This window comes from Branchiostoma belcheri, unplaced genomic scaffold (assembly GCF_001625305.1).
Source record: "Branchiostoma belcheri isolate BF01 breed outbred unplaced genomic scaffold, Haploidv18h27 scaffold1, whole genome shotgun sequence".
Lineage (NCBI taxonomy): Eukaryota > Metazoa > Chordata > Leptocardii > Amphioxiformes > Branchiostomatidae > Branchiostoma > Branchiostoma belcheri.
Genome location: NW_017802379.1, coordinates 369,584 through 386,184, shown reverse-complemented (window position 1 = coordinate 386,184; position 16,601 = coordinate 369,584). Strand labels below are relative to the sequence as shown.

Sequence of the window (16,601 nt, the reverse complement as noted above, 5' to 3'; positions counted from 1 at the left end):
TGTATAATACATGCTTTATTAGATATGTGACAATGGTCTGACTTGGTAAATTACCATGTCCAGTCTATGGAATGACAACAGGTTCTGTGAGAAGTATTGAAAAATGACATCTAAATTCAAAGAACTCCACTCACAACAGTGCATATTGGAATGTGCATCTTTTCCAGTTGTAAACAGTGCTACTAGATCAGATATAAATGAACCATCTATTCATGAAAGTCAAGTATATACATCTGAACAGGGTTCACTAAAATAGATTTGTTTGCTGATTTACAACAAAATATATATGTACAGTACTCACACAGGAATCTATTTGGTATCCAATATACTAAAAAACCGTACCCTATTTTGTAGGACTTTAAACAGACCATTAACAAAGAAAATTTTGTCGACATTCTTTACATCCTTTTTCTGTTGGGCAATGCCAGTTTACTTAAAGACTAATAATAAGAGCTTGGTTCTCATTCTCTCCTTTCCTAATTTTTCTGGGCAAACAAAGTAAAAGCAAGAGACATTAAACTTATTTTTCGGAGCTATTTTTTTTCTTTAATTAAGATGACACTTGCTTATATCAAAATTCAAACTTTAGTAAATGACCCATCATCATCATCAGAGGTTTGGTTTTGAGCTGTCCGTCGACTTATATTTCAAAGCCCTGTACTGACACTGGCATTGCCCAATACAAATACAAATGTATTGATATATGTGCAGGTATAACACATGTGTGCTGCTGGTCTACTTCTGTAAGATGAATTGCTCCACAAACTCCTGTTGTTCTGCCTCGTCCTTTAGTAGGGCCTCGTATTGAACACGATATCTAGGAGATGTAAAAAAATCAACATTTCAAGGAAATAACAAGATATGCAAGTACATTCTATCATTATACGGATGGAAGAATTTCCAGAATGGATTACTAAAAAAAACAACTTTCTCTTCAGGTATTGTTGGTACATATGCAATGTATGACTTTATTTTACCTAAAAATATACATGTAATAACCATAACTAATAACAAAAAGTAAAGGAAGACAAGATCTACAACTTTAAGTGTTTAAGGCTCAATACTTCTCTCTAAAGGTAACACCATGCTTACCTTTCTAGCTGTGTTTTCTTCTCTGATATAAGAGCTTGTAGCTGCTGCTCCTGAGCTTCCCTCTGTTTGGCCATGGACTTCAGCTGGTTCCTGTTACCGATTGCCTGTTGTCAATAGAAAATATTGATGAGTAAGAGATAGTATAGTATTGATGATTATAGATTCTACAGTAACTACATTTCTTTAATTTGATGATCTCGCCAATATGAAATTAAGGTTACTAAGTAAGCACAAATTATGACACCAGGAAAATTTCCTTACCTTCATCTTTTCTTTCTCCACCTCCTTGGCAAGCTTGTCCACCATCTCTATGAAGCTCCCTACTATCTTCTGAAACTCTGCAATTTCTAAAGGAGAAAATAATTATATTCAAGTTCAATGTTTTGTTCAATGTTTATACTTGACTTGACTTGACTTGACTTTATTGGGATCCACATACCAATGTCAATAAGACCTCTGTCTCATATCAGTCTGCATATCAAGCTTGCGAGTTACTAAAATGACTGGATATTCGTGAAACCAACTTTGCCAAAATATTATTTGGAAGCAACGTGTGTGCCTTAGCAACAAGCACACCAAATCGCACTCAAAAACATTCGCGCAAACGCCTTTGGTATGGGCCTGCGAATTCTCACTCACTGTCCACAAAATCCTTGCATTCTTCCTTCAGCTCTGTTGTAGTTGTAGACACCTCAGGATCGAGAACTCTGATTTTATTGAGCTCGTCGAAGTGAAGTCCTGCTTTTCCTAAAGCTTCGTCCGCCATTTTCCGATCTCTCCTCAGGAATGTGTCTCGCGGAGTCTCGCAAAACGCGAGATCTCTGACGTCATTCGTCGAAAATTTGTGCCGGTCTTTTTTGTGCACTAGTTACTGCCTGTAAATTCTGAACCATAGAATAACTAAAATTTGGTCAAAAGCCTAATATATAAAAACGAAATGTACTTCAAAAGCTTTTTTTTCATATGAAAATAATCTAGGAACGTACTCATTGGTTTAATGAAGCTGATAGTGTTCTCTCTGTGACATAAAAGATAGGCATCAAATTCCTTAGCACAGACGTGCCTTGCTATCTTGGGGCCTACTTCCTGTCAAGAGCCAAAAATACTGACGGCGAAGTCGTGTCACAACGTTCTTGTCTTATACACCAGTTTCTTTAGATTTTTCTCAAAATTGCGATGTCTGGCGAGTCCGGGAGTAGAACGTCTAGCTTCAGGAGTGTTAGCCCTAGCAAATATGTGAAGTTAAACGTCGGGGGAGCCTTGTTTTACACCACCATGGGGACACTAACCAAGCAGGACAACATGTTGCGAGCGATGTTCAGTGGTCGGATGGAAGTTCTGACAGATTCTGAAGGTAAATTTCTTTTATCTCAAACACGACAAAACCAGAATTACTAGATTTCACACACTAGGTGTACAATATTCAGCTTTAAGGTTATGGTATGATTAAACGTCACTGGTTATTTTGGGTGTGTTGTGCACTGTGTGTATAGCACTACTCTTCAGTGTCAAAATTCCTATGTGTATGTTTGCGTTTTTTTGTTCGAAAAGTTGGGATTCTCCTGTTAAGTTTCTGAAGAGATCTACGACTATGAAGTTGTTATTTTTGTCACAAATAGAACAGTAAGAAGATACTGCTTAGTCACATCCTCCGGAAGTTAGAGTACCTTGTTTAAGCTACCACAAGTTACACCATGCCTGACCGGAAGCACGAAGATTCTCAACCATGTCATTTGTGCAAATACAAATTATGTACTAACTCAAGTAGCTCTTGTCAAACTTTATACAGAAAGAAAAAAGCTTTAATAAAACAGCACCTCATGCTATGAATTCTCTTCTTCTCTGAAATAAAGTTTTGATTGTAGGTCATACCGGTACCGGTGCAGTCTCAGAATTGTGGGTGTGGTCATAGTAGTGACTCATTCTGCTTGTCTTGGCAGCCGAGCTATGCAGGGCGGAGCCTTAACTTATAACGGTGGAGACTTAACCCCAGTGGTCCAGCATTGTGTGGAGAATATGTACAGACTAACTTTAACTGATGATATTTGCAATTGGCCAACAGAAGTGGTAGTGAAGTCTTTTTCATGATCATCATCATACTCATAGTTACCCCTATCAAGGGCAAAGTAGTAGGGAGTTGACGTCCCTGGCTATGTATGGTTAACCTTTGTAATCTCCAAACATATCTTTCAGTGGTTATAATATAAAGACAGTATCAAATTGCCTGGGCAGTATCCATTTTCCAGACAGTTACCAATTGGCCGAGGACCCTCTCTTAGTCTCTAGATGGCCAGTTCTAACCATAACGCTCTTCCCCCCAAACATCTGCTTGGAGATTAAACCATTGGTCCATCTCCTTCTTTCCCAGGTTGGATCCTGATCGACAGAAGTGGGAAACATTTCAGCACAATCCTGAACTACCTGCGAGATGGCAACGCGCCTCTGCCGGAGGGGCGTAAGGAAGTCCAGGAACTGCTTGCTGAGGCCAAGTACTACTGTATGGCAGAACTAGTAGACCAGTGTCAGGTAGGGGCTGGTGTAGCAATTTTCTTTGGCTTCCTGGGGCTCAGATCCTGGTTAGTTTATGTCCACTCCCACAGTTGCTACTGACTGTGGGAGTGGACATAAACTAACCAGGATGGTACCCAGGCTAGTTCAATAACAGATCCAAAGATAAGTTTTTGCTCTATTAGGTATATCAGCTCTAGGTGTAATATGTAAGACATAACATTCTTTGAATGGAAACAAAACTTAAAGATTAAATGTCACAGAAACACTTATGGTGTCCTTTTTTGTATGTAATGTACAATGTATATAATATTTATAATTGCTGCATGTACATTGTAGTTTTAGTATTTAATAGTACACTAGTAATTATAATAAGTTAGTAGTTAATATTGCACTACTAACTACAGATGCATCTTTTTTTTCTATCAGACACTTCTCAAAAAGAAACAGATTGAAGCTGACCCCATCTGTAGAGTACCTGTCATCACATCTGGGAGGGAAGAACAGGCTGTCATAAATACTTCTAACAAGGTACTGTATGTTCTTTTCTGTTGTCCTTGTCTGTGGCTCTATGTGGCAAAGTATTTGTACTAGTACCAGTAGTAGCTGTGTTTGTAGGTGTACAATGTATATGCAGGTGTAGATATACTTAGTTACAGATGTATTTCTAGGTGTAAACATTTTATGATGTCTTTGTGTGTGGCTGTGTGAGTAGGAGTAGTTGTAAGTGTATATGCAGGTATAGTTATAGATGTAGTTGCAGGTGTGACTCTCTATCAGCTTTGCTGCCTTGAGAGTCAGTGTAATGTCTTGTTGCATTTTTCAATGAATAAATAAATAAATAAATAAATATAAACATAAGTGTAAGTGTAGAAGAGGAAGAGAAGTCAAACTGCATCTTGTTGTCAATCAAACTTTTGCTGAATTCTAATTGAATTTTTGGTTCTTTTCAGCCTGTTGTCAAACTATTGTACAACAGAGGAAACAACAAATATTCTTACACAAGGTAAGTAAAGAATGTATTGATCTCATAACAAAACATTTCACGAAAGCTAGCTAAGACATTGCAGTATACATTGTACTTTATATGTAAACATTTTGGCTGTGAATTGTTCTTTGTAAGGGAATGGAAAATCTAGTTTATAAGAAATTTCTAATAGTCTTGTTATGTACTTAGTATAGGTGTGTCAAAATTACACTTCTTTGAATCCCAATGTGCTGTTCTCATTTGGTCAACCTTTTACTTTATTTTGTTTTCACAGCACTTCAGACGATAACATGCTAAAGAACATTGAGCTTTTTGACAAGCTATCGCTGCGGTTTAACGGGCGGGTGCTGTTTATCAAGGACGTAATAGGAACCAACGAGATCTGTTGTTGGACGTTCTACGGACACGGGAGGAAAGTTGCGGAGATTTGCTGCACGTCAATCGTATACGCTACAGAGAAGAAACAAACAAAGGTGAAGACAGCTTCGAACTTTCAACTTTAGCTACAAGTATCTTCTGTTTTGCATGTAATTCACGTACAAACTATCCATTGCCAATCATTGAGTAGCAAGTTGATTTGCTGCTCCAATGCAAAATTCCCTGGCCTGTTACTTAGTACATGGTCAAAACAAAGTGCACATATTCAAACAAATGGTCCAAACAAGTGTTCCTTAGTTATAGTCCACTGTTCAACCAAAAACTAGTAGGAAGGCCATGAAATGTGACTTTGTGACAATTTATGCTGGTCTTTAAAGTGGTTATGATTATTGTTTCTCACTTTTGTAATGATTGTTTTTCCTGCAGGTTGAGTTTCCCGAGGCGAGAATTTACGAGGAGACGTTGAACATTCTGCTGTACGAGAGTCGAGACATGGACCCGGAGAAGGACGTTCTGGCCCGCGCGGCCGAGGTGCGCAGTCTGCCCAGCAGCTGCTGCGTCAGCGACGAGGAAGACGAGAGATCGGAGGCACGCGGCGTACGCAGACACTGAGGATATCAACTACCACACAGACTGTGCATAGAATAATGATAACACGTATTGCTAGGGCCACATCGTATATATCAGTCGGTTCTCGGATATTGTTGAGAAAAATTTAGCAAGAGAACAAGATGAAAACAGAGGGCTGGGAGGACTATTCACTTCCTAAAAATACGTAAATGAAAGTACAGACTTCCCCTCAGACTCCCTCAGAGTAGAATTTTTTTTCAGTCCGCAAACCAACAAATTGGACTAGCCTAAATAATTGTATAACTAGGGAAGAAAATCATCAAGCAATAACCCAGAGGCTCGTGGAAATTCTGCTGCGCTATTTCAAAATGTTAACATGTCATATTCAGTCCAGTCTTGACAGTATCATCTGTATATTTTTCCTCATCAAACTACAACATATCTTCTCACATCTTGATCTTGTCAATTACTTGATACTAGTCTTCCATTCCTTGTGTTGGGATATCTGAATATCGGTAAGTTCTAATGGAAGAAAATTTTAGATTTAAGTAATTTTGCTAATTATGTGCTGCTCAGAGTCCAACTGGAAAAAGTAAATAGTTTGCTAATTTGTGTGAAAAAAAGAGCTCAGCCCAAGCAGTATTGTTTAGGTGAAGCTTGGATAAATATAAAAAGTGTACATATATTTTGTATCATTAATTTCAACATTGGCAGCTGTGTCACTCTGCACAAGAGAGCCTACTTTATGTGGAAACTCTATGAAGTATCTGTGTTCACTCATAGTTTTTTCTGTCGTTGAAGGCACTGTCGTATCCGTTATGTTATAGGTTTACAACAGCAAATTAGGAGCATTCTTGTAGTCATGGATGTCAATGTACAAGATTCAGTAGTGATGAAAAAGGTTGTCACAGACAATCATAGTCTCACTGGAATTCTCCAACAAATGTGACCATGCCTTAAGGACAGTACATAGGTTTATATTCAATCAAATGTAACTTGGTATGCTTTTATTAGGTCCGTCAGTGATTGTCATAAATGTTTTCGATGTTAATTTGATCATGTCTGCCAAGAGAGGGAAGTGATATCCCAAGGAACCATATGTTTCTACTGGAGAATAAACATTATTTTGCAAATTATATACTACTGACTGGAACATTTACTTCAAAAGTAAGAACAAGTGTCCATAGGCGAAGATTCTCCGTGAAGTTTTATATTTTGCAGATTGGGAACAGTATAGTGTATGTATTAGTACTTAACACCTGGTAACATCGTGTCATAAAAATGGCAAAATCCCTGGTCAAATACATAAGATCTAGTCTGACTAAATCGTGCCCACCAGCCCCAAAGGTTGCCGCCCCCTTGGGGTGGGAGTCATAAACCCCTGGCTGAGAGTTTGTATTAACACAGGCTACATACATGTATGATCAACAACACTACAATCCAAACAGATGAACAAAGTCATCTTTCCAAACAATATCTTTCATTTACTATTTATTTGTTAAGATATCGTAGAAGGTGCAAACGAGTATATATCTGCTTATAGCAACTCGCCCTACCACTAGACCACTAACATACAGCCTATTCCACACGATTATAAAAGATAGGGGTGTTCCCAAAATACATGTATATATTTACATGTACTTCAATATCAAAACTGCTATGGTGAAAAGAAAAAAATAAACAGTAATCATTTGTATAACTTGCATCACCATGCCTCTATCCCACCCATCCCACTCTGCTAAAAGATCTAAAGAAAAAAGTGGATTAATGTTTCTTCCCTTCCCCACTTCTGTGCTTTTTTCTTTCACCACTCTTTCTCCTCTGCCTTCTGCCCTCGTGGGGTTCCGAGGAGGTGGCTCCCAACAGTGGGGTATCTGTAGCTGCAGACAGGCTGTAAATATAGCATAGAAGGATCTTAGGTCCAATATACAAGCACAGTGGTCAGGTAATATATCCACTAATATGTCTGTAACTCACATATCATAGGTCTGTAGTCATCAGATACTTCTGTGTCTCTACCCATGAACAATGCAAACAAAAGGGAAAGTTGTCATCAGAAAAGTATTCACATAAACTTGATTTTTATGATTCTGGATTTTTAGACCTTTCAAGTTACAGATAATACTTGTCGATCAGTTTCTATATCCATTGCCCTAGTGTCATTGTAAATATATTAATTTGCACATACCTGATTTGCTGCATCATATCAACAACCAGTTGTGCATGATGATCCATGCCTTCAGCTCTGCTGCCTTGCAGTTGTCCCTCATGTTTTCCTGAAAGAATAATTACTAGACTAAGTACATCTACGTTGGGATGCACACATCTCATATATGAGAGTTGGACATGGTTTTTAGATTTTTTATCATTAAGTCTATCATCAACTGTTAGTGTCTCTATAGGTTATACAATGTACTAGTTTGTTAACTTTTGTGACTAGCTATTTTAAAGGACTATATAAACATGTTTTCTGTTGTCTTTGGGCCAAATACTCAAATGCTGATCACAAGTAAACTGCTTCCATTGACATGCTTTGACATCTGTGTATATCACAAGTACAATGTAATTACATAAGTCAAAAGCAGTAATGATGAACTTATTTTCAATATACTGTAAGTAGAAGATATATACTTACTTGGTTCATCAGTAGATGGCCTAGATGTTACTTTTACAAGTACCCTCTGGACTCCTACAATGCAGCCTCCTTCGACTACGGTGACTTGTTTATTCTTCCGACTCCTGGGTGGTCTGGTCCCATTGAAGTAGTGTTTCCAGGCCAGGTAGTCTTCGTCCAGTGCCACAGTTTGTACACATAGAGTCTTGCCACCTTCAAGGTGCCTCATCTCGTCGTCCGGGAGAGCAAGATCGGTTAAGTATTTGGAAAGCCCGCCTGATTCATGAAAGTCCCAGAACTTTTCCAGACCATTTTCATCATCAAACTCGAGGTAGGAGATCACACATCCTTTCTCTGCGCGAATGATTTTTGCACCCATTTTATTTACAAGTTTTACAATTTTTTGTGTCTCTTCCTGGAAGACAGCAGTGGTTATTACTGTTTCCATCTTCTTCATCTTTTCGATCCTGCGGTCTTCCCAATCGTCGAGTATTTTAAGTTTTTGATATGTGTGCATGTAATCCTTGATAATTTGTTTTTTTCCTTCCAAATTTTTGACATCCAAAAGTGATTGACGACGTGGTTTGTTGTCAATCTCCATTTCGTCCAAGCTTGGGCATCCGATCCCTATGCCAAACAGCATGCCTGCAAAAATACATCGAACAAAGATAATGATTTAAGGATGAAATAAACGAAATGTCTATATTTGATATATCCATAGAAGATCTCATTTTGTAAAAACAAAGAATAGGTATACTGGTGTTAAATGCTATGATCATTTCTTCTATATCAGGTGCAAGTTGCAAAGCATGATTTCAATATCCTTCAAATGCTCAAGCCAGTATGTTTATTTTATTTGGCATAAATTCTTGTTGCAGTTTACATGTAATTTCCTAATATGATGTTGTATGCACTTTTGTAGATTTCATGTCTGCCTCTGAATAACATAGTTGAGTGTTGATTTTCCTCCAGGAAGTATCTTACGATAACGTAAACTAACATATCTAATGATACTCTAAATTATTTCAAAAGATTTAAATATGACTTACAAGACAAAGAGGATGATCTAAGATATAATGACGGTGTGGTGTTGAATCATAATTTTTGGAACACAATGTCCAAGACAGAGGAAGTAGTCATGTGAAATCTGTTTATGTTTCTTACTGTCAGGTTTATTAGTGGCCGGATGGATCTTGTGTTTCCTTCTCTTTATTTCTGCATGGACAGAAAGAAACCTTGTCAGAAAGGCAATAAATAGTCTTAGTGGATGTTGTAGATTCTTTGAAGTAATGCCATTCAGAAATTATTCAAATCAGATTGTTTTCACGGTTATAACATTATCCATGTTTGTAATGTGCGATGACAACTTTGAAAAACGCCCTTGCGGTGATATGTTATACCCTGGATGAATAAAAAAATAAAAAAAATACATAAAGTCTAGGCACACAAGTGATGCGTACATCTTTTCCCACATAATTAAATGCATCAAGTCTACTTGCAATTACTACGTTTATATTAAATATTGTGTGACTTAGATGGTGAATATGAGAGGTTTGATTACAAATTATCTCTGATTCATGCCAATGAAACCTCAAATATGTATTGTGACTCACGTTGCAATTGTGTGCAACGTTTCATCGCTGGCCTTTTTTGTCCAACAGGTACTGATTGTGGTCTGTTCTCCTCATCCTCGTCGGTCGTCCACTCTCCCTCATCGAATTCAAGGGCTTGGAAGCAGATGAAACATTATCATAAACTAAAATCATATGCTATTTTTGGTCTGGCATATCTCAAGATAAATAACCTGAGCTAGCACACCTCCACAAGGCCAGGAAAACCCCAAATGACTAAAGTTTCCATACTATATATGTCAATGGATGATTGTTTTCCTCTTCCTCTGCAGTATTCCTCTCCTCAAGGGCCACATAAAATAATTTACACAGACATTACTACCACTCATTGGCATCTGGTCTCAACGGTTTTTCAACGGGTCTTGCTAACCTTGATTGGGCACTCTTTCTTTCCCAAAGTGAATAAAGATTCTAACTTATTCCTAAGCCATATATATATATATATATTGTTATAAACCACCAAACCAACCTTTTCTCTCCTCTTCAGCAATCGCATTTGCTTTATTTGCATAGTCCTGTCTACCGATCTTTTCCAACAGCCCCGCCAAAAAAGAAAGGTTTCCCGCCTTCGATTCTCCCACTCGCTGTAACTTGGTAAACATCTCGTGAGCTGTATCATGTTGGATTGTTCCCTCAGGTAGCACATTTGAACCTCCAATGTAAGCGCGAATGCTGCGTACTTCATCATCCTTAAGACTGCGTGAGATTTCAAGATACAGGTCTTGTCGGGCAGTAGCATTAACACCTTGACACTCCGCCATTTTGCCCGGAAATGCGTTAAGGTATTATGCAAAGATCAAAGTCCAGTGAACTGCAGGGGTCACCGCCTCTCGGAGCGTTGAAAGTCATGTTACATTCCCAAAGAACGAGCTTCAAAATATTCCCTTTATCAACGTGGCAGTCACATGGCCAACCAATCATTTTCTAACACACGTAGTAGTATGATGTACATGTAACTTTTATGTACAGTTGCCAGGTCCCAGAGTGTTCAAATACCTCCCCATATCTGAATCCTGACAAAAGTGCCACTGGGTCTCGGCCGAAAGTGAAAGCCTGCCGAAAAGTCTTACTGAATCATAACCTTTGGGCTCTGTCACAGACGTGCGATATTTTTGTTGTTTTATGACTTGTATAAGCCCATGAGAGGACCAACCCGGCCAAGGATCTGCGACCTACATGTACATGTAGTTTTCCGTCACCGAAACCACCTGCACGACACCCAAGAAATTGCTGCCTTGTGGCCTGTCTGTGACAACTATATATTGCGTAGAGTATAATATGCAATACTTTTTCTCTTTTCCCCATTTCCCAAACTATCTACGCCTTTGAGATGTAAACTTTTTTTTTTTTAGAATTTAGAACGTTAACATATTTAACACCACATGCAAGCATCTAGGACATGGAATAACCATTTTGATGGCTACGTGCGTTTAGCGTGGCCAGGGCCGGTTGCAATGTGAAAGATATTAATGTTGAAATCTAAGTTGATGTGTCATTTGTGTTGTATGGTTATTTCACCGTGGTGTGGTCATGTTATCAAACAAGTTATCGTACGCGTCTTCGCTTCATGTACATGGAAAATTGGCATATTTCTTTATTCAACACGTACAATAATGACACTGCATAAAAAAAAGTAACTAGGAAGAATCATGAGCTGTTCAGTGTTGCAAGAAAACCACTAAAAAGTGACTAATCTTTGAAGATATGTTTACTACATTGTTGAATTTTCAAGACAAGCATGCACGTTTGAATTAAAAGATTGAATCAAATTGAAACCATATAATATGAGATACAAATCTGGATAATATAGACGTAACGCTAATTTTGACCCTTACGAAATCGAAACATAATAAACACTGTCTATTTTGTAAGGTACTTTTTACGGTGTTCTATTCATTTCAGTTGGCCAACAATATGGTCGTGATTCCCAGACGTTAGGACCTCTTTGAACTCTTCGCATGTACATTTCCCCTGCTGACTGAGAAGGTCCAGGAGAGTCTCCGCCCGTCCCCGACCGGTTGTTCTGCTGCTGATGTCCTCCTTCTCATATTAGTGGACAAATATGGACAGAAAAACACAGCACATTTTAGAATCTTACACCAAATCTTACAAACCAATCACGTAAAATAACCAGATTTACTCGCTCTGAAATTTTATTACTATTATTGCACCCATGGGAATTCATTGGGAGAAAAAAGAAGAAGAAACGAAGTGCTTTCAAAAGCAATGCTTTTATACAATACTTTTAGTCATATATTTAGTATCTTAGTTTTTCATGTCCAATATCTTGCCATGTGTACCTTCTCGTGAATCTGCAGCAGGCCTTTCTGGATGAGAAGTGGGAACAGGTCCGACACTTGGAGCCTCTTCGTCAGCAGGACGCGGTTCCTGGTGATCAGATCTTCTAAGTCTTCCGCTGAGAAAAAAAACATACCATGTATTAATGATATTGAAAAGGGTTCTTTCAAATCTTTTTGAGAAAATCATTTGTATTGACGGGTTTCAAGTTAAAAAGGTACAACAAACGTCATGCAGGCTATACAAACAAACAAACAAACAAACAAACAAATATACATACTAACTGTTGTTGATTTCTCCTTGGAAGAATACATATAGATGCGGGTGGCCATGGGGTGAATTTAAGTCTAAATTTTCTTACCGGCAGTTTGAGTAACGCTTGGGCGACTGTAAGGTTTCTCGTTGCTATTCTTCCTCTTTGCGCTTCCTGTATGGATGAAACATGAAAAACGTTGTTTACATGGATAGTTTGAACTACAACTGATATCTTACTCTTCAGTCTTGCGTCGTTTCTATTACGGTCTATATATGGTGGTAATAGTAATACAGTCAAGTCGGACATACGATGCGATCAATAGATGGTTCCTACTCCAAATATATTTACTCACGTTGTTTGCCGGTGACACTGGTTGGAAGCGCACAGGGACTGTTGTCGTTTTGTTGGACAGTACTAGTCCTCTCCCCAAGAGCTAGAAGTAAAGTGGAACAGGTCATCACAACGTTTACATCAGACTTACAGACCATCATAGCAAACCGAAATCTCAAAATACATGTAGACTTGGAATGCTGTCGATCATGAAAGGGTAAAACACCTACCCTCGTGTACTGTTTACATGGTTTGAGTACTTCCGGGTCTGGTGTGCTTAACCTTCTAGGGTTTGTGTAAGCAAGGGCATGTATGTATAATGTCCTTGGTTTAAGCGATAACTCACGAGTTCCGAGTTTAGACTTGAAGTGTATGCAAATAGAAAAATTGACTTTATAGTTAGAATAGGTCAACAATCATCAAACAAGCACGGTTCGGGTTGCCTTGCTGGTTTTTTTTTTTAAGTGTCAACGGTCGGTCACAGAAATCATAACACTCCATTCGATCTGAATGCTGCGAGAAAACAAGTTGTTTGTTTTCTAAGTACCTTCTCTTTCTTGCTCAGCGATCGCCTCGGCTGCGTCGGCATAGTCGTTTCTGTCGATGCTCTTCATTAGTTTCACCAAAAACGAAAGCTCTCCCTGTTTTAACACTCCCTTGCGCTGTAGTTTGTTGAACATCTGGTGGGCCGTGTCGTGCTGGATTGAACCCGCCGGCAACACTTTCTCTCCTCCGATGTACGTGCGAATGTTGCGAACATCGTCGTCCGTAAGATCTCTCGAGATTTCTAGATAGAGGTCCTGGCGAGTGCGTCTTTCTGCGGTTCCCGCCATTTTTACCTGGCGGAGGTGGGTGTCTACAAAACACCTGTCACCTGGGCAAGTCTATTCTACCCTGGGGGTGACAGCAAGTGATTTATTTGTTTAATCTCTGAAGAAAACAAAATGAATGTATACTTAAATTAAAAAAAAAACACTTTTGAATTTCCTTCAATGCTGTCTTTTGATGATTGAGGGCATTATGACTATCACTCTTGTTATTGTATTCCTTGCTTTTGTTTGGTTCCTATTTTTATTAGTTAGCCAATCCCAGATCATTAACGCCACTCTCTTGTGGTATCTGGAAAGTGAAACTGAAGTAAACCAACCGCTGCAACGCCAGTTGCAAAGTTGTGTGAATAATTTCTATTTAGATGCAAAACACTCATATGTAGTACAGACAGTCTTGCTATATTTTCCTCACCCACCTATTCCTACAGGGCAGAGTATACTCATGAAATCGCCCTGTAAATAACGCATGTGGTTGAAGCATGTTACTAGTAAACCTTATAGTAAGTTAAACCCATGAAGATGGCAACAGGCGCATTGGCTGATATAGATGCAGTTCATACAAAAAAAGACTCAACACATGACTTTCACACACAAACATTTTTTTTTTGCCGAAATTACGTACATCAATTCTGTGAAATAAAAAATTCCATGATTGCAGTCAAAGCGCAGAGCCTAAAACTCCTGAAATACAGTCAGCAAACACAGTAAAGTAAGGCTACACTGGTCACATACAGACAAGATATCCAATTGGGATATTCTACTTTAAAACTTGGAGGGAGTGGTCATTATATCAGAGGTACATGTACCTGGTAAAGCACCATTCATTCATGTTTTTCTTCAATTACATATGTATAAAACATACTTTGCTGTAGGAATGCTTATAATCAAGGCACATTTTCATTTGGGGAAATCACATTAAATGATAATGATTGCAAGACGATTTAATTCTTCCTCATGTAACGTTAAGAGTTCTACTCTCAGTCAACTTCTAAGCTTTTTTCTACTTCACCTTTGATTTGATATCCTAATGATTCAAACTTAAGCTACCATCTATAACAGCAATAATGATAATTTGTATGAAGTTTGTTACTAAAAGGAGTCCTGTAACACAAGTAGCTGCCTTGTCTCAATAAGGCACCATGATAGAATTCAACAGTTCAAAAATCACAAGCAAGGAATAAAATCTAGACAAATACACACGAGCATTTGTATATAGATTTTGCTGCAGACTTATTGCAGATAATTACATACAATTATTCAGTAGAATTGCAACACTGGAGCATAGTTGGTGCAATATTTGCAGTACAGATGATTTGGAGCAGCACAACTCACTCAAAACACGCATGTAGCTGGGTACCCATGAGCCATTACATATAAAAATTATTGACTGAACAGCACCAGTTTCCTTCAGGGAATGACTCCACTACTTCTTACTCAAAACCTGATGAAAATTCTGAATACGTGACTCTTGGAATGTCATCACCATCCCTGATTTAAAAGTTGGGATGTTACCTGGCATATTTAATCCATACATTTGAGTAACATCACAAAAACTTGCATCAGGTAATAATCCTACCAAGGTGTGTACACATAAATATACATGTACACACCTTGACAAGGGTTAAGGCCACTGTGATTTAATTCTATGGATGACATCCTCTGAAGATCCCCAAACCAGTGCTTCTAAAAAAAAAAATCCGTCCAGAAAAAAAATGCTGCTAAACCATAGGAAAACAATGCTGGTACACTGTACTGTGAATTTGTGGTAGTACATATTGACTTTTATGACAAGCTGCCACATGCTGGCCTTTTGCGGCATGTATGAGTCGGCAATGTACTGAGTTCTTGAGTTCCTTGGATCCTCGGTAGCCTGGGTGCCGTCCTCCGTAGTTACTGGGGTTCTCCCTACTACAGAGGATGGCACCCAGGACAGAGGTGATTGTTTTTTTAGATCAGGCAAAAAATCAATGCTCGCATGGATGTCATCCATGAAATTCAATCAGTGTGGCCTAATCTAGTGGGATTTGATGTGCAGATGTGGTTTGTAATCATCGCTGAACACCATGACAAACAGCATCAGCAGGGGGATGACCAGATACGGCATGTAGATGGTGGCGAGGGTCATGCGCTCCTCGAAGGTGGCCGGGCCGGGGACGGGGGAGTCAGAGAAGTCTGCGAAGAAGATCTGAGTGAGGATGGGGATGAGGGTGGTGGCCGTGTGGGTGGAGTAGATGATCACTGGCAGGCGGATCCACTTACACTTACCTGCAGGAGGAGGGAGGAGAACATTCTAGTACATGAGAACACAACAGAAGTACATATAACAACTATCATAACTTAAGACATACAGACAGACAAGTGGTTATGAATTAACCTGCGTACAAGACTATAGATAAATCAACTTATGCTACTTGTTCTAAGGTCTAAACATTCTTTGATATATTTACCTATCTGTACACAGTAAGGGTAATTACCTTCTACTAAGTTCTAGTATGAAATACATGTATCTACTTAGTACATGTAGTAGGCATTCTTCCATATTGGAAGATGATGGTAGCACTCTAGGTCTGGTATTGTGGCCATGTACAGTGTCCAGCATGGTTCTGTATCTAATCTACAAAAGTTAAGGATTATGACACTCAAATTGATCCAAATAAAGTCAAAGCGTACAATAGCTTGGGAAACTATTCCGATTAGTCTTGCTCTAATAGTTTAGCTTGAAATTAGTCCATCATATCAAAAATGCTCAACTGATCAGAGGAGGCTGAAATAACACAAATGTAACGTTACATGTAAGACTGATGCACAGGCATTTATGATGGCAGGATTGTGTAAGCTACCCCTAAGTGACATGAGCAATGTCAGTGTTCAAACAAGTGGGTTGTTGTTGTCAGTTAGTTGAAAGTGTTTCTGTAAGGGACTGTACGATATTTACCGGGGGGGAGGGCTGGTGCACTGGGGGGGAGGCCATTGAAAACTTTTTGGCCTGGGGGGAGGGCCATGGAAAAAATTTTAGCCGGGGGAGGCCATCGAAAAAAGAAATTGGCCTGGGGGAGGGGCGACCGAAAACTTTAGTTAAATAATAGCGTCGCGTAGTACGGAACTT

At 38.9% G+C, this 16,601-nt stretch overlaps 5 protein-coding genes across 6 annotated transcripts in view; 1 reads left to right on the top strand and 4 right to left on the bottom strand.

Annotated features, from left to right (window-relative positions):
- On the bottom strand, positions 1-1,879 carry LOC109467421 (intraflagellar transport protein 20 homolog). Its single transcript, XM_019765388.1, has 4 exons — positions 1,732-1,879; positions 1,354-1,439; positions 1,093-1,196; positions 1-817 (listed from the first exon to the last, which is right to left on the bottom strand). Exons 1-4 carry the CDS (start codon positions 1,856-1,858, stop codon positions 736-738), a joined length of 399 nt encoding a protein of 132 aa, XP_019620947.1. The 5' UTR covers positions 1,859-1,879; the 3' UTR covers positions 1-735.
- A 275-nt stretch (positions 1,880-2,154) lies between these two features.
- On the top strand, positions 2,155-5,902 carry LOC109467415 (BTB/POZ domain-containing adapter for CUL3-mediated RhoA degradation protein 3-like). Its single transcript, XM_019765376.1, has 6 exons — positions 2,155-2,446; positions 3,461-3,618; positions 4,030-4,131; positions 4,554-4,606; positions 4,863-5,061; positions 5,393-5,902. The coding sequence occupies exons 1-6, from the start codon at positions 2,269-2,271 to the stop codon at positions 5,576-5,578; spliced, it is 876 nt and encodes a 291-aa protein (XP_019620935.1). The 5' UTR covers positions 2,155-2,268; the 3' UTR covers positions 5,579-5,902.
- Positions 5,903-7,300: 1,398 nt separating this feature from the next.
- On the bottom strand, positions 7,301-8,792 carry LOC109469171. The gene is made up of 3 exons (XM_019767965.1): positions 8,172-8,792; positions 7,725-7,812; positions 7,301-7,427 (listed from the first exon to the last, which is right to left on the bottom strand). Exons 1-3 carry the CDS (start codon positions 8,749-8,751, stop codon positions 7,301-7,303), a joined length of 795 nt encoding a protein of 264 aa, XP_019623524.1. The 5' UTR covers positions 8,752-8,792.
- A 2,612-nt stretch (positions 8,793-11,404) lies between these two features.
- Positions 11,405-13,541, bottom strand: LOC109462529. Its single transcript, XM_019759084.1, has 5 exons — positions 13,213-13,541; positions 12,688-12,768; positions 12,441-12,506; positions 12,082-12,197; positions 11,405-11,821 (listed from the first exon to the last, which is right to left on the bottom strand). Exons 1-5 carry the CDS (start codon positions 13,496-13,498, stop codon positions 11,675-11,677), a joined length of 696 nt encoding a protein of 231 aa, XP_019614643.1. The 5' UTR covers positions 13,499-13,541; the 3' UTR covers positions 11,405-11,674.
- A 1,933-nt stretch (positions 13,542-15,474) lies between these two features.
- LOC109461877 (transmembrane protein 97-like) overlaps positions 15,475-16,601 on the bottom strand; it is a 5,146-nt gene continuing 4,019 nt past the window's right edge. For both annotated transcript variants that reach the window (XM_019758452.1, XM_019758382.1), the window contains exon 3: positions 15,475-15,760. In XM_019758452.1, coding sequence (XP_019614011.1) covers positions 15,510-15,760 — 251 coding nt within the window. In that variant the 3' untranslated portion in view covers positions 15,475-15,509. The remainder of the gene's footprint in view (positions 15,761-16,601) is intronic.